The following is a 21,473-nucleotide window of genomic DNA, read 5'->3' as shown; positions in this document are numbered from 1 at the left end:
TTCAGCTAATCTTGTGGAAGAAGCAGAAGGAAATAAAGAAAGAAAAAGTTTATTAAAGTCTTCGAAAGACCGATGGGTCTATGAGACTGTGAAAAAACTTGATACAATGAGCTATGGTAGTGGAGCTACTAAACGAGCATCCACACCAATGCAGAATGCAAAAAATGTAAAATCGCAGTACTAAATCCTAAGTACAACATAGAAAAACATAGTCATGTCGATCGTCGACTATTAGCATCATCATCACCATCATCATAATCATAATCATCATCATCATCATGAACATTAGCAAGACATCAGGATGGATGAGGCAGTGGAGGCATGAGGTTAGCAATAGAACGATGTCTGTCCCTCAAGGGTGCAGTCTTAGTACGTCTCTTGGTCATAGCTCTGCGTCTAACCAAGGTCATTGTGACCCCCGTCGATCGGGCTCCGACTCGAAACAAGGAGGGAATGTTCCCAAGTATGATTTCTGTGTCAACCCTCTATCTGAGTTGTCGGGTCACAGGATCTAGGTCATGGTCATGTTGAGGTCTTGTCTCGTGGGGATCTATGTGATCTCGCTGAAAGAACTCCGTGATAGAGCTCTGACAGGTATCAGTCGAGGAAGAAGTTTGCTCTTGTTTCCATGCTCGAAGTATCCCAGCCAAACACCGTTGGTCTGGGTAGGAGAGGAAACGGGTTAAAACCCCATAACTATCTTCGAAGAGACAATAGGAACTACCTCGGATCTCATAGTAAACAGGACACCTGAAGATGAAATGCTCCTCTGTCTCAACCTCATGCATGTCACATAGTGTGCATATGTGACTCTCACTGGTTAACTGGTCTTCCGAAGACTTTAATAAACTTTCTTTCTTTTTCTTTCTGCTCTGTCACGCTCGATCCGCTCGATCCGAAGTCTGTGTGAAGAGACCTGAAACTGCTGCCCAAGAGAGACCCTCAGCGAGTGGGGTAGGTGAATCTGCATGTATCCTGGTAAATCAATGAAACTCTCCGTTGTGATATGTAAGAAGTGATCTTTGTATAAGCCCACCTTCACTAGAAGATCACTCGGGCCTAACCAAGTTCAGAATGTGTGTAGCTGTAGTAGATCCTCACGGATAACCTGGCTGACCTCGTGTGATAGAAGGGGAGAGAACGGAGCATCCATGCTGTACTGGAATGGAGGTAGTCTGTCCATGTGGAGCCCTAGTCCCTCAAACCATCTCTCTGTGCGTGCATACCAGCACCTCTGGTCTCCCCCTGCTGCAAGTGCCATAGAAGAGGACAGTGCTAGCCATGGTATCCTGCTACGCCCAGACGAACACCTAGTATAGAAGCAAGTCCCCTTTCCCATCTAGACCATTGCATATAATGTGACACTCCAAGTGGCCTGCCATGGTCATCCAAAATGAAGTCATTCCACATTACTGACTGCCTATGAATTTCTTCACAAGAGGTGGGTAGAACTCTGCGAAGAGTGTTTCTCAAGTAGCCCCAAGCTTTCAGATGAGCAACCATGAAAGGAAAGGGGGAGATTTGAGATGGGCTGAAGTAGAGATCTATCTGATGTTGCCCATCAAATCTCCCCAATAAGGAGTATAAAAATGAATGCTGCGTGAGAAAAAGTCTTTCCAAGGCTCATGTCTAGGCATCAATCCACGTACTACGAACTTACAAAGCAAGGCTATACACTGCAAGTTTGGGTCAATAATATTGAGACCTGTGGGGAGAATAAGGGTCTCCCAAGCCACCCTGGCTACAACATTTGAGGTGCCATCTAAACCGCTCCATAGGAATTTCCTGATAGGTCTATGAGCTGAGCGATACAACCTCTAGAACCGCACCAACATGAACAAATGAACCAGACGGTGTCTAATAATACCTGGTTCATGACCACACCTCTAGATGCAAGGTCAAGTCTGGCAGAACTCCAAAAGATGAGTTTCCTCTTGATACTCTCCAGCACAGGAGACAACTACTGTGCCGATGAGATGCCCACCCCAACTAGACATCCCAGATATCTGACGAAAACACCCCTCTCAATCCAAGTGAACCCTATGTCATTCACCCAATCTGGAGTATCCTCATCACTAATCCAAAAGCCATTGGATTTGTTCCAATTACTGTGTGCACCTGCTGTAATGCAAAACAAATACAACACTGTCCTGAATGAAGTCAGTGTTTGTGGAGTGAAATCCAAAAAACAACTGTATCATCTACCAGCTCACTGTCTAAAAGCTTCTCCTCCTACCTCAAAGGAAGCCTGAACCCTACAATACCATCTTGAGCTCTAATGTAATAGCTAAAAACTTCAGTCACAAATAAGAACAAAAAGGAAACTAAGGAACATCCCTGACGAACTGATCTGGTAATCTCAAATTTGTTCTCCCTGACTCCACCAACAAGAACCTAGCTGTAGAATGATCTATAGAGAGTTGACACCCCTCTGATCCATGCATCTGAGAAACCAAAGCGAGTAAGTGTGCCCTCTAGAAAGCCCCAATCTACCATGTCATAAGCTTTCTCAAAGTTCAAGAGTAGAATGGCCAACCTATGGCATTATGCATAACCCAATCCGAAGTCTCAAAAAATGAGAAGATGTTGTCAAAGATGCTCCTGCCATGCACAAATCTCATCTGCATATCATGGATAAGATATGGGAGAAAGGACTGCAGACTAAGACTGTTAGCTTTAGCTAAGATTTTATACAAGGTACCCAAGAAGGTAATCGGTCTCCATTGAGACACTCAATTCTTGCAATCCCCTTTCGGAATCAAATGAATAAGGCTCTCCGTAAGTGAGTCTAGCATCTCACTCGAGTCCCAAACACCCTGAAGGGCTGAAGTAATTTGATCCCCAATCTGATCCCAAAAAGTAATAAAAAATAAGAGGGTAAGTCCAACTGAACCAAGACACTTGTCCTTGTGAAGGGAAGAGAGAGCAGTCCTGAACTCTACATTGGTGAAGGATGCATCAAGTAAGACAGTCATATTCCCTGTCACCAACCTAGGTATGTCGCCAAATAACCACTCTAACATTCTCTGTGGCCTGAGTGTCAGGATCTGTTGTAAGAAGGGAGGCATAGAAATCGGTGGCAACCTGCAAGACGATATCTAGATGTGTCTGAAGAACTCCGCCTAAGTCAACAAGCTGTGAGACGCTCTTCGTACTATGTCTTCTGACACGCGATACCCCATCGAACCTGTCCGCCTCTACTGTTGAAGGAATCCCAGGGAGAGTGGGGATCTCGATAGCCCTCCCAAAGGCAACTCCAATGGAATGCAAAAGTCAATGGTACACCTGAGAAAGTCCAGGAAATCTGATGAAAAGTGAAGTCGTCCAGATGTCCTCGACAGGATCAAACACCAAGGAAATTTGATCAATCTAGTGAGAATTTTGAGGAGTGACATTGGTACGACCTATGAGTTGTGAATCATCATGTGTCCCTTGTTCACTAACTTGATGCCCCTAAGACTATTGAAGCTTGCTTCGTGATGAATGAGCCAACCTAAGGAGTGCGCTTCAATAGCAAATAGCAACGGAAAAATCAAGTTATCCTCACAAATGGTAAGGCAAACGCTTCTAGCAATTCCTCATTAACAAAAATTCTGGCATTTGAAATATATAGTAAGGATATGAGATTTTGAAACTGAATTTCCAATCCCATATCGTGACAGAGAAACGTGTTCTGTTGCATTGAAGCACGATGATATGCTTCTCGTAGAAATGCCTCTGCAACACAACTTCTATGACAAATGTGAAACGTGGCACTTCTAACGATTTCATGGAAATTTCTACATTGCTTTTTTTTTAAAGGAGGGGGCATCATTTTTTGTTTTTAGTATAGTATATGTGCTTGTGTGAGCACAATATGCATGTGTTTTTGAAATTTTAGTATGCATATGTGTCACCATGCACCATAGTCTGTGCATGCCTGTGATTGTGCACGCGGGCATGTGCACACACACACAGTTCATATATGATAGACTTTACATATTAATAATTATGTATACAGTATTTTATTTACTTTACTCCTTCCCACATATTGATGATGGCCCCAAACAGGTGTCTCCCATTGATAAATCCATTCTATTCTCTTATCCCAAGTTTCATATTCTCTTTTTAATTTTAACAAGAATGTTTTGGCAACAATTTTATAGTTGCAACTTCGCATGATAGGAGACCTCCAGTACTTGAGAAATTGCTAATCTTCTTCCTTTGGGATTAACTTCATCACTCCACAAATGCCAAGGTAGGTTGTTCCACTGCATGTTAGCCTGTTCAAAGATCCAAGAATTTAATTTCATTTCACTGTTGAGCCCCACAAAAATTGTGATCGGCAAATCCACTTACCTACTTTTCATGCATGCACACCACGAAAGTATCATCCTGACACTACATCGATGGACTTTGTATCCCAACACTCCCCCTCAAGTTCATCATATCCATCTCTAGGACTCCAAGTCTATCTATGAAGTTCTCAAACTTCTCCTTCCTAAGTGACTTTCTGCGGATGTCGGCAACCTGTTCTTCAGTCCTCACATATGCCAAATCAACCCATCCATTAAAAATCTTCTGTCCCTTGAAATGATAATGGACCTCTATGTGTTTGATTCTCACATGATATACCAGAAACTGACAAGCTGAATACTACTTAGATTGTCACTATGATGACAATCCTTCCTCCATGATGTTGTTCCAAATCATCAAGTAGTTTCTACAACCAAACCACTTCACATGTAGTGATGGCAACACCTTTATACTATGCCTAGTTCTAGATAATTCCACTATGGGTTGCTTCTTGCATCTTTCATGTCAAATTAACTACTCAATGATGCTTTCACTTCATTGATGTCATTCCCACATAGTGAAGAATCTAAATTCCCAATATGAAAGCCTATGCTTATGAGATACTTGCTGACACCATCACTTCAATCGCGGGTGCTTTCTTTAAAGCATACAATGCCTTCTTCAACCTACATATATGTATGGTAAAGTCTAGATGAACTTACCCCTATGGCTATTCCCTAAAACATTTCTTTTGGAAACTCTCCATTTGAGAATGCATCTTTCACATCCATTTGGTGCTTTAGATGCAGCCAATGAAATCACAGACCTCACAGTAGCCATCTAGCCACTGGACTAAATGTCTCATCATAACTAGCCCATGAGTTTGTGCATAACCTTTTGTGAACCAGCTTTACCTTATGTCTTTCAAATGTACCACCCGACTTGCATTTCACCGTATAAGCCCATTTACAGCCAATAATAATATTGCCATTTGGTAACTCAACCAAATCCTCCCATGTATCATTATGTATCCATGCATCCATTTTCCCATCCATAGCCTTGTCACAAACTTCTTTTCCACTAGCCTCGTCAGAACAAGTAGGCTCTACAATGCTTCATCACAGATGTCATGTATGCATAATGCATAGAATACCTTCCATATGTCAATCCCTGCACTGGACACCTCTTTGTACCTTCCTTAATGGATGCAGGTCACTACAACATCCTTGAGCTCTAGCATGCGGCAGCACATAAATGTCTTGCTTTTACTCCTGGAGCCTTAACGCTCGAATTCCCAACCCATAATCAAGACTTTATGAACTAGATGACTCGTGACCTGCATTTCCAATGCCCAACACCTTCAATTTTCTTCTATCCTTTGTTCAATGTTCTACGCTCAGGAGTCGGTTCATCTTAGCAGGCTCTCAGCTCACTTGACTCATGCACCTTAATATTCGCAAAACTTACAAAACTCTAACCCACATTGTAATAATTCTGGTGAGGTCCACAGCCTTTGCAAATCTTTAGCTCTCATTACATTTTGTATATACAAAATTCAAAATAGGCAACGGCACAACTGACTTGGCTATATATACAATATTCAAGTTGATGACACAACATACTTCTAGCTGAATGCACAACCACCCCAATAGACAGCCCCTTGTTTCATTGAAGGTCAGTGCGTTCAAAGATCAGACCTTTGTGTCTGGAACAAAACAGACACAAATTTTAAATGAAGACAATTATGACATCTTATCCACCAAACTAAAAAGCAAGACATACATATAAAGAAAATTCCATGATTGATTGTTAAATTTTAGCTTGTAGCATCTGAAGTGTCTAATCAGGAAAGGCAGACGTACCAGCCGCTCATGGTCCCCCATAATTTCCTCCATCAGTTCTTCTACAGTTTTCTGAGCATTGTTAGGCACCAAAGCTGCAAACACGGTAGGCTCCAACTCTGCTTAAAGACCAGAAACACACTAGTCAGTTGGACACCAAAGCTGCAAATAGAGTAGTCTCCAACTCTGCTCGGAGTCCAAAAACACACTTGAAAGACTATTGCTTATATCAGAGGAAGCATTTCTGTGCCAAATCACCGTGATGGAGACCACATGAAAAGTGCATGCAGAAATTACTATGCTTGTGCATTGACAATATATACGCCTGAAATGATGAGACTAATCATCGGAATTAGAGAAACTACAGGTATGCTCATGGGAAGCAACAATGTATGGAGGTGAACCTGTACAAGACCAGAGAGAGAATCATAGGAACTAGAAAGAAGGACAAGGACCTATATTGTTGAGAGAAGACATGTAGATATACTGTCGTACAAATTCTTAGCCCTGGAAGTCACAGAGAAAGACAAATGGAATGCTTGTGTGGAGAAGAGTCTAGGAGGATAGGAGGCGATTTTAAGATGCAAAATAACTGCAGCAAGACACACGTGTATGGAATCAGAAAATGAGCAAGTCCTTGTTTACTCCTTCATGAAACCGGTTGTTTTGTAGGTTGCCAAGCATGGGGACTTTGGCCTCACATAAGAAACATGGAAAACAATTGAGTCAGTCCTTTCTTTCTACAAAAGGAATTATTTACTCACTACATTCGCAAAGATGAACTCGTATAGGCTACCAAAATGCTCTAGAGGCAATGCCAGACAAAGATCGCACAAAGAGAGGTCTAAATGGTTAGAGGATAACCCAAGAAGAGTGATGCTAGCAATGGAGTTAGTAAGGACACAATCATTTAACTATCGGCTGAACCCAAGAGAAAATGTTGTTTATAGAAGGGAGTTTAAGACCATGATTGTCTATGAACTACAAGGCACAAGATGTAATCTCCATGTGTAACATATAAATTATATGTAGGATAGAGTCGGTCCTCATATCCTGGAAGTTGAAACTGGCCGTTGTTGGAAGAACAGGAATCAAGAAAGTTCTCATGACCTAAAGTGTGAAACTGGCCACTGGAAATACACAAATTGAGAAGATAGGATTGCAAGCTACTCATGAGCACTGGTGGAGGATAATGCTATTGCTCTTATGCAAGAAATGTGAGCACACTATGAAGTTTGATATGGATAATCTGCAGCCTCTTACCCTCTAATCTTTTTTGTCTACACAACAAATTGGTACCTAGAATGAAGAAATCTGAAAGCATATGTAAGAATCATTGTAGATTTTGGATAGGAAAACAGATAACACGAGTGGATTCCTGTGTGTGTTAAGGCACACCCAGAGACCAACGGATCTGCAGACTATGCACACACTACAGGTGGTGGAGACAAAGGAGCACTTCCTATGTACTTAACCAGTCTATTATGAGATCCGTGGACGATACCATTGTCTCTTTCAACAGGGCAGGGCTTTGGTCCACTCTCTCGGTTGATCCACTTTCATGACCAGGTTTGTGTCGGCTTGTATCTGATTGAGATGGCGGCAACATAGAGAGACCCTACTGAGATAGCTCAAACAGTGGTGACAGTCACACAGAAGACTGAGATAGACCTAGCATAGAGACATGTCACAGGCTTCTATGCATTTGAGTCAGCCCCAAGACAAAGTGGATGAGCTTTGTAATACGAGGGCAAAGTGGGAAGAGACAACACGGAGATGCGGACCCACAGACACAGTGACCACATGAAGTGTAGAGGTTGACCAGAGCATGTGCAATGGAGGTTCAGCCCATCTCAGCATTACTCAGAGGATACTGGCACAGTCCAACTGTCACTCTCCATGTGGCTCATCAAATACAGATATCACAAAGAACACGGCCCCCACCGCAGCGTGAAATGACCCTACAGAGGAAGATAAACAATTTCTTCACATCCCACCAAAGAGCCACTATGGCACCGGCATTTGTATTTGAATAGTAGTTTTGAGTTTCTTAGTATAGCACTTAGCAAGGGCCTTGGCAAGCACTTTGCCTCAGCCCATAGTGGCTTGTATGAGTTACTTTTCCTACTTGTGCCTTGTCTAATAGGCCCGTGAGGCCTCTCGAAAACATTAATACATCTCTCTCTGTCCCAAATGCAGATCCCAAGAGTTATGATTTTGGGATTGATGAGTTTCTACGAGTCAGTCAGAGGGAAAGTGTGCAGTCCTGGAGGCCTGTTAGACTGGATTGAGAGTACAATCGGAGTGAAGCAAGGATGCCCCCTCTCACTGGCACTATTTGGGCTCTACATTGATGAGATCACAACTTTGATCGCCTCGGAGGTGAGGGATCCTTGCTTGCTGATTTTAAGATACAAATACTGTTGTATATAGATGACATAGTCCTCATATCCTCTTCAGCGGTGGCAGGCCTACAGCTTGGAGTCATCGAGACGACTAGCGAAGAGAGGGATTGGCACGGCTTGGTATGCACACATATCCAGATGGTTTACAGGTCAAGATATTCAAATGGACCGCCTTACCCCCTGTCTAGTACAACTTAGATGCTGTCGATCCCATGATTCTACAAATGAGGTCAACCCTATCATACGGTTAGATCTACTCTATTCTGTGCATCACAGACTTTGAGGGGACCAGGAGTTTCCCACCAAGATTACCGAAATTGCTTCCTAAGAGTATCAGAAGATGGAGTGATTATCAGACCCCAGTATTTGGAGGACAGACGAGTCTCACACACATTGAGGATTGCCATCAGACAAATGCAAGTCTCATCCAAGCAGAGGATTGACGCAGGGAGAACCACACGCATGCCTAGAGAGTAGCGGATATAAGGTTATGCAAGCTGGTGGAGGTGCAGACAGAGGAGCATTTCCTATGTACCAGCGTAGGTTTACTATGAGATCCGAGGATGGTACCACTGGTTCTTTTAGGAGGGGCACCGTTCTTTTGGGCCACTCTCGGCAGATTCACTTTCATGACCAGGTATGTGTTGGTCTCTATCGAGATGTAGTGACACAAAGAGGCCCTACTGCTGCGACAAATTCAATAGCAAGAGGTGACAGTTCTACCCGCCATCCCTGCGCTTCTTGCCCACCATCCCTGCGCTTCTCACTACCCATTGACGCCACTGTCGCCCGCCGTCCTAGCCTCAAGCTATAGCAACCTGTGTGCCACGCGCCATCTACCACGTCAGCAGCAACTGCCACATCAACAACTACCACATCATTTGCCATGTTTGCATCTGCCACATCAGCAACTGCCACACCACCTGCCACATCAGCCTCTGCCACATCCTCTCCCACACACCCAAAAAAAGAGAGCAAATTCAATCTGGCTGCTGCTTTTCTTCACTCTTGGACCTCTCTTTAACTACTGGGCAGTTCCCCTTCAGCACACCAACAGCCTCGTCTACCTCCTCCTCGCACCCACTTGGCTACTCCAGGCCGCTGCCATGGTGCTGCCCCACACCCTTCATGTTGTGGGCAGCAGCCCATAACCGGGCCTAGCCCACCTAGGTCACTCCATTGAAACCCCTCCCACCGAAAGGCCAAGGACGACCAAGAAACTCACGCTTGAGGATATGAACAATCGTAGAAACAGAAGTGTGGCCTACAGATTGATAGCACCGCTACACAAAAAGGGACCAACAAGCAAACAGCTCCAAATGCCACCTCAGCCTCTACATCAACTTCCACATTACTATCATCTCCATCAACCCTCAGTCCCCCATCAGATTTTACAAGCAAAGTTTGCCATCACCCCTCTCCAGGTTGATGCCATCTTTCAGACAATGACGTTCCTCCACAGAGTCTGAGCCTTACCCCAGTGGAGATTACTGAGGTTAGCATTAGAGTCCTCCAGGCGACTAGCAGAGAGCAGTGTTGATATGGCATGGTATGCACGGATATCCACGTGGTTTGGTAGTCACGACATTCAGATGGATAGACTTCCCCCCTTTCAATACAATCTGGATGCACCACCCGATATGATCCCACGAGATGAGATAAACCGTATCATATGGTTGGACCTCCTGCAGCTCCATATATCTAGGGCTTGGGGGGGAGAAAAGTTCTCCAACCAAGATCCAGTTCTACCATGACCACTTCCTGAGGATCTCAGAGCACGGTCTTGTCATCAAACCTCAGTATCTCGAGGACAGGAGAGTCTCACATGCACTGAAGGTCGCCATCGGTCAGTTGCGAGTCTCATCGCATCAGCTGCGGATTGAGGCAAGGAGAGCTGCAGGCATACCTAGAGAGCAGAGGACTTGCACACTATGCTAGATGGAGGAGATCGAGACAGAGGAGCATTTTCTATGTGTCTGCCCAGTCTATTATGAGATCCGAGGACGATATCACTGCCTCTTTCAAGAGGGGCATGACTTTGGTCCACTTACACCGCTGATCCATTTTCACGATCAGGTTTGTGTTGGACTCTCTCTGATTGAGATGCGACGACAAAGAGACACATTGATGCGAGAGACCAAAGAGCAGCAGAGACTGATGCCACAGGTCACCAAGATCTACAGATCACAGACTTTTGTTATAGACTTCTAAGCATCTGAATCAACTGCCGGTGAGACTGAGGAGAGGAGCTTGATGAGATGAGAGCATCATGGATTAGCAGTGAAGTGTCCACCACGATGCTACCAGCTGAGGGACACACACCCCACGTGTGACACAGAGAGGGACCAGAGCACACACGGTCAAGGTTCGGTCTATCTCAACCCTCCTCAAAGATGACCCACCGGATGCACAGATCAAGACCACACCCTCCCCCATGTCGAGAGAAAACTCGACAGACACACATACGAGAGCTCCTCACATCTCATCAAAGAGCCACTAGGTTACCTTGGACACTTGGTTCACTAGTTTAGCACTTTAGCCTTCAGCAAGGGTCTTAGTGAACCCTTTGCTTCAGCCCTCTGTGGCTTGTATGAGTTACTTTTTGGCTTGTACTTTGTCTCATAGGCCAGGCCCGTGAGGCCCCTTGCAGCTCTCTCTCTCTCTCTCTCTCTCTCAAGATGAGACAGTAAAATGGCAAAAAACTACCTCAAAATCATGGTAAACAGCCTAATGGCCGAGTCGTATGGCACCATTCTTGAGCCAAAAATCAGCAAATGCGCAAAGACATAGGGGGTCATGATCCCAGTTAGGATTCCACCCCAACCAATCGAAAGTAGACCACTTGGTTCCAGACCTTGTGAAGATAAGTGACCGTTTGGAAGATGGCATCAACCTAGAGTGATGTCATGGTAAAATTTGCCTGTATGGTCTGGTGTACTGAGGGCTTACTCTGGATCATTCTGGATCCCATAAGCAACTGCAACCTCTCGAAACATTGCCACCTAGCCTCTCGAAACACCGCCACACACAATAATCCTGGATCCGATAATCACTTGCAGCCCCTCGAAACGCCACCACCGAGTCGGTGATAGGTCAGTCCCCCAAAAGGGTATTATGTACATGGCTATCGGTCTCAATACTATATCAAATAGCCATCCCTTCACTCATGGATTGATTGGGGGGGGGGTGTGTGTGTTGGGAAGGTCCTCGAAATGTGCATGAAAGCACTGCCGCTCTAGTCGAGCTAGAGTTTCTTGTTCTCATGTAAATCGTGCCTTGGCTACGTTGGTCATCGTGAAGATTGGCCCTACAAAGACTGTCCTCAGATGGTTTTGCCAAGGTTGACTGTCAAGTCTCCCTCTTTACAAAACACCTCTAGGGCATCTAGGTGTCTTTGTAAGTCTGCTTCTAATGAGGATAGTACTATGTCATTTGCATAAAATAGTATTTGCATCATCAGACCGGCAAGCAACGATCCCTCACCTCCTAGGCTGTCAATGAAAGTCATAACCTCATCAATATAGAGCAAAAATGGTATTGGTGAGAGGGGGCATCCTTGCTTCACTACTATTGTGCTCTCGACCCAATCCGACAAGTCTCCAGGGGTGCGTACTCTCCCTCTGACTCACTCGTCAAACTCACCTGAGTATGCACGATGGACGCTCGGCCAATCACATCTCTACTCGGAAAAGACCATCAAGCATTGCTTTATCTTGTGAACTGTCCGTATACAACAAGAAGAATAACCAGATGGCTTCTCTTGCTTTAAGAATTCAACTTAAAAATAGTGGTTCGCAAAGGTGCCCAACACTACATTGCCGATCACATGTCTCGTGTCAAGTCGGGAGAAGAAGCCACTGGAGTAGAAGATGACTTGCCAGATGCCACAGTATTTTAGACAAATGCTGTTCCAGATTGGTGTGGAGATATCATTGGGTACTTAATAGCAGGTAGACCACCCCCTGAAATGAAAGCAATAGATGCCAGAAAACTAATTTTGAAAGCTGCACCCTATCAACTCATTGTAAGACAACTGTACAAGATGGGCAAGGACCAGGTTTTAAGAAGATGTGTAATGCCTCATGAGATCATGCCAATCTTGAGTGAAGTCCATGAAGGCATTGCAGGAGGTCGCCTGAGCAGGGCATCACTCTCCATATGGTCCACCGAATATAGAGAGCACAGAGATGTGCCCCCCACCACAACGAGAGACGGTCGGGCAAACACCATATATCATATATTTTTGCAGCTCACAGGACAGCCACCATGGCACCTAGTTATGTATTTTGACTTTGCGATTGAGTTTTAGCTTTGATCTTTAAGCTTTGAGTTTTGAGCTTAGTTTAGTATAGTACTCAACAAAGGGCCTTAGCTCTCTCTCTCTCTCTCTCTCTCTCTCTCTCTCTCTCTCTCTCCTCATCAGTCATGGAACTTTATGAGAGCCGTAGACTATAATAAACATTCTCTCTCTCTCTCTCTCTCTCTCTCTCTCTCCCCCCCCCTCTGCCCTGTTCGCACCTCCTCGACTCTCTCCCCTCCACCCTACTCGCACCTTCCCTCCGCCCTGCTCACACCTCCTCAGCTCTTGCTCGCCATCCCGTCTGGAGCTCCTCCATCCGCAGCCCGTCTGGCTGCACCTCCACATGCAGCAGCCCCCCCATTTCGCTGCGCCTCCATCTGCCCTACTGGCTGCGCCTCAGCCGCCCCCATTTGGCTGCTCCCTCCTCTGCTCCGCCCCTGCCCGCTACAGCTTCTCCCTCTGCTCCGCCTCGACTCCGTCCTCTGCCTACTCCTGCTCCTTCGCCTCTACTACTGCTCCGCCCCTGCTCATCCGCCTTTGCTGCCCGCCGCCCGCCGCCCGCCGCAGCTCCTCGCTCCGCTGTTGTAGCTCCTCCGTCCATGGCAACTCCCTCTCCACCCTGCCCCGCTAGCCTCTCCACCCTGCCCCTCTACACTCGCTAGGCCACTAGCCTCTCCGCTCCCTAACGCTAGCCTCTCCACCCTCTCGCTCTGCCTCTCTGCCCTCTCGCTCTGACTCTCCGCTCCCTCCCACTAGCCTCTCCCGCTAGCCTCTCCACTCGCCCTCTCGCTAGCCTCTCCGCTCCCCACCACTAGCCTCTCCTGTAGCCTCTCCACTCTGCCCTGCCCCTCCGCCTCTCTGCCCTGCCCCTCCGGCCCACTCGCTGCCCCTCCCAAGCTACTCCTGTTTTTGCCCCCTCCACTTGCAGCTCCACCCTCCTGCAACCCCTCCTTTGCCCACTATTGCCCCCCCCCATAATGAATGGCAAAGGGGGATGAGGAGGACATGGGACTAGGCAGGAGACCCTTCGGTCCAAATTCACGGACGCGAGGAGATGGGGAAGGGGAACGGTGACAAAGGGAAAACACAAAAGCAACTCAGCTTGGAGGACTTCAACAAACATAGCAACTGGAGCGATTTGACAGTGGAGAGCACCGCGGCCCTGAAGAAAGGGACCCACTAGAAGCCCATGCCACTCACCACATCCTGGACCTCTACGGTTACCACCACTATCTCACCACCATCATCCGCCTCATCATCTATGCCACCTCTCTCCTCCCCCTCTCCTGCATCATCATCACATGTCTCCTCTCTAGTAGCCCCACCACTAGCCCAACCGGCCACGGCTCCACCGTACTTTTTCCTCATATCCCCTCTACCTCTCAATCAGCCACCCTTCATCACCTCGTCGGCCTCGCTACTCCTATATACCACTCCCCTGCCCAGATCACGCTGTCCCCACCCCCAGTACAACCTCAGCAGCCCACCTTCATTCCAACCCCTCCCGAGATCCAATTCCCACCTGGACCAGGATATCTTAGGTCCCCACCAGATGCTTGGGACTCCCTATTGGCTGAGATACATAGCATCCGGGCCTGTTAGGCACAGCTGACACATTACACTCAGGAGCAGGCCCGATACACCCAAGAGCAGGCCCACATTATACACGAGCAAGGCACCCTTATCCAGGCTAAGACACAATATCACACAGCTTCGAGAGGAGCTCGGGACCCTGAGAGCAGCACCTGGAGGGACCCCAGTCACAGAGATGGAGGCACAGATAGCCACAATATAGTCGGCTATAGCAGAGACGACTAGGTGGGTGGATGCGGCGAAACGGGAGCCCGCAAAGGCAACCGTTTCAGCCGCCATACAGGAGCAGCAACAGAGGGCTTCGAAGGCCCTCAACATCCGGATACGAGGGATCACGCAAGACAGCACCAGCACCACTACGACACCCATGGAGGAGGCGATCACCTTTGTGACCACCACCATGGGGGTCCCCTATCATCGCATAGAGGGAGCATGGCGTGTTGGGAGAGATCCTAACCGAGAGCAGCCCCTAGTCATTCGCTTCACAGATTCACATGCTCAACTAGCGACACTCTGACATCGAGCCGCTCTACAAGAGCATCCCACCCTGTCCATGGATGAGGATTTGACAACACTACAGATTGAGGAGCAATAGGTTCTTCTCCAACAGCCGGATGTTGCTAGCAAGCAGGGAAAATGGACCGTGGTCCAAGATGGTAGGTTGTTGACCGGCACCCGCCGAGCTCCTACCCATATCCCCTAGGGGGACGGGGCCTATGAGACTCAGGTTTCCAAGACCCTAGCTTGCACCATTTGGAACTGTAATGGTACCTTATGGTCAGACCCAGGGAACTTCTCAGAATCTTACACAAGATGAGACATAGTCTTTTACACAGAGACACACCAGAGCCTAGAGCGTCCACTACCGATAGTCAGTGGCTACACATGGGAGTCAGCCTTCAGGGATGAGACGAGGGATACAGGAGGAGTTTGAGGATCAAGAAGGATCGCAGTATTGTACAAGTGTTCCCTCGCTGAAGCCATCTCCATTGAGAGGAAGGATGCACACTCCTGATTCATGTGGATCCGGATCCGACGCACAGCCACTCGTGACCTTTTCATAGCAATATGCTACTTCCCGCTAGACACATCCCACTTCGCCAGAGTGGCACGAGAGGAGGGTGAGACATCGCCATATGCACCCTTACATCAAGATATCCCAGACCTTTCAGCCCGCAGAGAAGTTCTCCTTGTTGGGGACTTTAACGCCAGGACAAGCACGCGCCAGGTACCACTCCTGGACTTCCGAGATGACTCTATCATGCTACCACACATGGACCTAGATGGAGCAGGTATGACCAGGATCTCATCGGACCGACACGGGCTTGCTACACCATATGGACATGCGCTCCTTGATTTGGGTAGGATGCATGATCTCATCATCTACAACGGGCTTGACCTATGGCCCTCCTCAAATGGTTTTACTTGCTTCCCACACGGGGGGGACACTAGTGTAGTAGATTACATCATGGGATCCCCTACCTTCACCTCATGTATCACCGACTTCACCATAGCACCACTCCCTCCAGAAGCTGATCACACATACCTATTCTTCACTATCGCCACCCCACGCTTAGCCACACCACATAGGAAGCACGACACCTACCATGACATACACTTTGATCACAGCCTCTCCCCTGCCTACTCTGGATGCCTAAATAGACTCCTAACCTACATCGATCACATACCACTCATAGAGGACCGTGCTGCCCTGATTAGTTGCACACTCCACGAGGCTGCCCTCCAAATCTTTCCCAACACCACATGGTCCACTAGACCACCACCTCTCACGGTGTTGAGCCTCCTCTAGGAGACCAGCGTCCCATCACCGACTATGCACTAGCTAGGGCGACATGACATACGGAGGATTCCGCTCCGCTCCAGTATTTTTTCTTTTCATTGTCATACCCAGATGTATTTGATTATGTATGATCACACTTAGGATTCAGCACAGGTGATGATGCTCGTTTTAGTAGCTCCACCCTTACTGTGATTTGTATCAGGTTTTCTTTCAGTCTCATAGACCCATCGGTCTTCCGAAGACTCTAATAAATTTCTTTAATTCTTTCTTTCAGGGAGGGTTTGGACTGGTGCAGGGTGGACAAAGGAGATCATGAGCACCATTGGGGTCAAACAAGGTTGTTCTTTGTCACCACTGACCTTGTCCGGCCTCTACATCGATGAGCTTGAGACCTTTATCGGCACCCTAGGGGGGACTGGTTGTTCTCTAGCCAAGATCCTTCTATATGCAAAATGATATGGTCCAACTATCTTCCTCAACAGAGGGATTCTAGCAACACCTAGATGCACTACATAATTTCTGTGAGACATGACTTCAAGGTCAACCGTGATAAAACCAAGGTTATGACCTTCAACACATCGTGGGCAGCCATGCATAGAGAGCAGTTTACCTTGGATTGGTCACCACTGGAGGTAGTTTCATCGTACACCTACGTGGGGGTCCTGTTCTCCGGCCTGATCTTTACGATGCGACTAGCACTACAGGCTCAACTGAGCAAGGGGTACGCTCGCAGGCCAGAGTCGAGCAATAGTGCTTTCACTCTCATTTCCAGGACCCTGAGACCGAGTCTCTTGTCTTCGACTCTTAGGTTCGACCCGCAAGTATGTATGGCAGCCCTTGTTGGAACCTAATCTATTTAGAGACGGAGTGGGCTCGACTTGAGAGGCTTCAGTTTCTCATCCTTTCACTGATGATCCGCATTAAGCCTTCTGTTCTACATAAGATAGTTTTGGCTGAGTTTGGGGCATCCCCACTATAGCTCGATGCAGCATTCCAGGTCATCACATATTTCTTCGCATTCAGCAGTATGGATCTTGCCCCACAGGGCGACGTAGGCTTCCCTGGTTCACTTTATACTCCTCCACAACACTAGAAGCAGAAGGGGACCGGAGGTGTCGATATGCCTATACTTGCAGATGATCACCCAGATAGCATTTGCCAAAAAATTTAATTAAATCTTGCATATCCAAAGAGAAAATGCCCAGTCCGCATTTGCTGAAGCGTGCAATGCAAGCAAATAAGACCCTTGACCAGAACTTAAAAGGCATGATGCTTTGAATAAGAATTATTAACCAATAAGAGCCTTTTGTAGGACAGCTGCACGTCATGCATTGGAAAGCCAAAATGCAAAGTCATATAAACAGGAAAGTGAGTTGATAGACACAAAGTATAATCCAATGCCGTTTTAGAAGTAAAGTCATCAAATTGCCCGGCATGATGCATGTACCATCGATCTAATCAAGCCCAATACTGCTTGAAAGCATTATGTTGAAATGTGTACCCAATAGTATTAGGCATAAGATGTTGCCATAAATCACAAGCATGCAAAGTATCAGACTTATGTCTCCAGGCAGGCCCGCAGCATGTGAGAATGATGAGTACTACTATCATTGGTGGTAGAGGAACAGTTGAACTCCCCACATACAAACACATTTCCTCTCCAGGGATAATTAGCCAAAACGCCACATTTAGCCTGAATCGCAGAGGTATGCGAGGCATAGATCGAGGAAAATTCATAAATATCCCCCTTTATGATCCATTTGACAATGAGGTAGCGACTATGTGAGTAATCAAATTCCTTCTACGGCTGTAAATCATGATGAATCAGCATAGAAGCCCCTGAAAAAGACGAATTACCAGCATACAATCTATAAAATGCTGCAAAGTAACCCGTGCTAATTATGTTCTTGCAAACATACAATATGTGGCTTTTGAGTGATCATGTAATCCCAAACCGGCTTCCATTTACTTATATTACAGAGGCCCTGAACATCATATAAAGCATTTGAGTGGTATATACATATCTAGAATCAAGCATATGTGGACTGCAACATCACGTTTCAACCTGCATGGCTGCACCAGACTATGGTGAGCTAGCATACCCATCATAAGCATCCCCTTGTTCATCATTCGAACTAGGCATAGAAGAGGCGGGATTGTCTGATAAAACTGTGGATCCACAGGAACAACCACAGGCCAAAGCATGCCAAGCCCAAACCCATCAGCTACAAGAGTCTCCTTAGAAGTGGAAGCAAACTCTGTCCATCTTTTGCTGACAGTAGGCCTCGGACTGAATGACTTCTTAGGCTACCGCCAATCAGAAGAAGAAGTCTTCTCACAAGTTGTAATTTTATCTCCCTCCTTGGAAGGTTTAAGAAGGCATCCATACTAAAAGCATGCTCCTACAAAATTATCCAATTTCAACTTTTAAAAAGCCTGCTAAGAAGGCAAACCTGGCATATCCACCTGCAAAGCCACATGTGTTGGAGTGGATCTATCAGTATCCCCTAACACACAGAAACTATTAGCATTGCCAGGAGAGCATAGAGGACAAACCACTTTTCCCAATGCCTCTACTAAGTATGGCAAAGCTGGCCTACAATAGAATGTTAAATTCACCACTTCCACCAAGACAGGGCATTCGTGCCATATAAGACTCTGGTAATCCTAAGTAGGTATCCAGGGACATACATGTACCAATTGATTCCCAAAAAACAACAGGGATTTCTCCAACAACAGTTGGTTATATTGAGCATCTATAAAGATCCCCTGGCTGCCTTGTAGCAGCCTGCAACATAGCACCCTTTCGGAAGAGATTTCATCCATCAGCCGCATCCTTTCCAGAAGAACAACACAACAACTTTCTGAGCGAAGCCGTAACTTGGGAATATGAAACTTGGCCAAGAATAGAAACACAAAACTCTGGCACGGGTTCATCACCCCATGCTTGATTGATTTCAGTAAAACCTTCCAGCAAGGTATCTGCAAAAGGTTGCAGCTCAGGATTGAGGCACTGTTCCGGGCCATCTGCAACCAAAACTTGGCGATGCTTGAGGTCACCCGTTTTGTATTGAACTGTATCCATTTGAACCAGTAAATTCACCCAGCACTCAGCAAAAAACCATGGCATTATGGGCAGCAAAGAGAACGTAAAAGACCAGAATTTAAGGACAGCAAAAAGGGCTTAGAGAACCAGGGTTTAGGGAGAGCAAAAGAAGTTTGATAAACAGGGTTTTTGGCCAGGAAGTTATGAACAGGCAGAAAAGGGAAGGTATTGATCCCTCGGTGAACCAGGGAACCTACACGTATAAACAGTCCCACTAGCAGAGAGGAAGGGCCACCAGATGTGCAAATAAAACAAGTAAAAAAATATACACGCACACACCCGCACTCACAGCCCCTGTCGGCAAGAGCAAAAAAGAGAGAAGCAGCCATGCGACTGGTTGAGGACAGCAACAGAGATCCTAGACAACCTGCACACAGTGAAAATGAGCCTCAGGAGCTCCCGTACAGCAGGTGACAACCAAAAGAGCAAGCATGAGGCTGTGTGATTCGGGAGAGGCTCAGGTGGCTGAAACCTCCAAAGGAGCTGGAAAGGGTGGTTTTGCACCCACTAAAACTTGTGGCTCTCTGTTTCTCTCTCTCCCTCTTTCGTTCTTGCTTCCGTTGAGAGCACTCTCAACTGGTATCAGAGCTCGGGTGATCTAGCTGAGCATGCGTGAATGCTTGGAAGCTCAGCAGCTCTGTGGGAGGAAGGAGAAGCTCTGTGGGAAGCTTTATGGGTGACTTTACTTGCATCCGAGTGTGCAGAGATCTTGGAGGAACCTTTGGAAAAGTTACTTTGGTTTTGCGAAGTGGTTTTGAGAGCCTGTTAAGTGTTTCCAAAGAAAAAGTCGTTTTTTGAGCTTTTCCCTGTTCCGTTCGATGACAGAGACTCCGTATTGACTTGTAGAGGCAACTATTGCTTGCTTTTGGTGTCCACTTCACTTCAAGAGCTTGGAAACACCTTCATTCTTGAATCTGGGATCATTTCATTGGATTTCTGACTCACTGTGTCAGTTTCTGCGTTATTTTCCCAGGTGTTGGAACTCAAGTTTGGAGCAACCATTTGCAGATCTGTCAGTTCCGGTGGACTCAAGAGGTCCTAAAACTTCTATGTTGCTCATCATTCGCACTCCGGAGGAGTTTACAAACAGCTCTGTTTCAAAAAACGTTTTTCAACCCGTGTGTTGGACCCAGTGATTGAGACCACGGTTTCCAAAACCGTCTGTCCCATTGCATTCCGGACACCCAAAAACCCCTACCTATCAGTTCTTGCATGATTCTGCAGACAGGGGAGGGAAGGGAAGCGCCGTCTGCCCACACACACACGCATCGTACTCACGCTTACTTTTTTGGTGAAAGCCATTTGTATTATACTACAAGAAACTGTTAAACTTTCCCCCACAAAGGATGGGACAAGTAGTTACAACATCAAAAGATCTCATTATAGGACAAAAAGGCAGGATAACTCAGATCCCATGCATGTAGGCAATCAAAGAATGATTGCCGTTGAGAAGCTCGGAAGGAATGGCACACTCACTTTTTTTTTTGGTAATATCCAGTGCATATATTTATATGATCATAAATTTACATGATGGGAGGTCTCCGAAATGGAGAGTATCCCAAAGATCAGAAACATAAAAAGAAAAGCTCTATGCAAGAAGCATCCATATCACCCTCATGGCAGGCATCATATAAGGATTGCCGCAATGAGGCTCGAAAAGATTCATACGACTTGTGAATCTGCCGACCCAAGTATGCCAAATTATGCTCACTCCAGATTGTCCAAAGAGCCCAATATCGCACCCAAGAGAGAAATAGTGAGTATTGAGACAAAGACTTCATAAATCTACCAAAGAGCCAAAAATGTTTCCCAAATCTGTGACTCGGGAAACGGATCCGAAGATAATCTGAAATTCTCCTGAGGGGGATCTTAGTACACGGGCAGTGCCAAAGCAAATGAATAACAGTCTCTGAAGGAGCCTGACATCTTAAACATGCGGATGGTGCAATGCGACGTTTAGCAAGCGTGACCCTCACTAACAATGTACTCGTCATACATCTCCAAAGAAAAAGTCTTTGTTTCAATGGCATTTTACACTTCCATAACATCCTGAGATTCTTCCGCCACCATGAGAGGGGCTTCCTTATATGCCACAGAGAATTAGCATATTGCTGAATCCATGGAGCAGGCTGAAGAAACCTATAGGCTTTGA

The 21,473-nt window shown here is 46.3% G+C and overlaps 1 protein-coding gene across 2 annotated transcripts in view; it reads right to left on the bottom strand.

Annotated features, from left to right (window-relative positions):
* Positions 1 to 5,217: 5,217 nt before the first annotated feature.
* LOC147889739 (vacuolar acid trehalase) overlaps positions 5,218 to 21,473 on the bottom strand; it is a 106,132-nt gene continuing 89,876 nt past the window's right edge. For both annotated transcript variants that reach the window (XM_087391731.1, XM_087391733.1), the window contains 2 exons: positions 6,138 to 6,235; positions 5,218 to 5,980 (listed from right to left, as the gene is read on the bottom strand). In XM_087391731.1, coding sequence (XP_087247857.1) covers positions 5,960 to 5,980; positions 6,138 to 6,235 — 119 coding nt within the window. In that variant the 3' untranslated portion in view covers positions 5,218 to 5,959. The remainder of the gene's footprint in view (positions 5,981 to 6,137; positions 6,236 to 21,473) is intronic.

The sequence above is a fragment of the Dipteris shenzhenensis genome, chromosome 20 (assembly GCF_047967505.1).
Source record: "Dipteris shenzhenensis isolate YYH24624 ecotype China chromosome 20, Dip_SZ_1.0, whole genome shotgun sequence".
NCBI classification, from domain to species: domain Eukaryota; kingdom Viridiplantae; phylum Streptophyta; class Polypodiopsida; order Gleicheniales; family Dipteridaceae; genus Dipteris; species Dipteris shenzhenensis.
The sequence above is the reverse complement of the archived record's forward strand: the minus strand, read 5'-3'. Positions and strand labels throughout refer to the sequence as shown.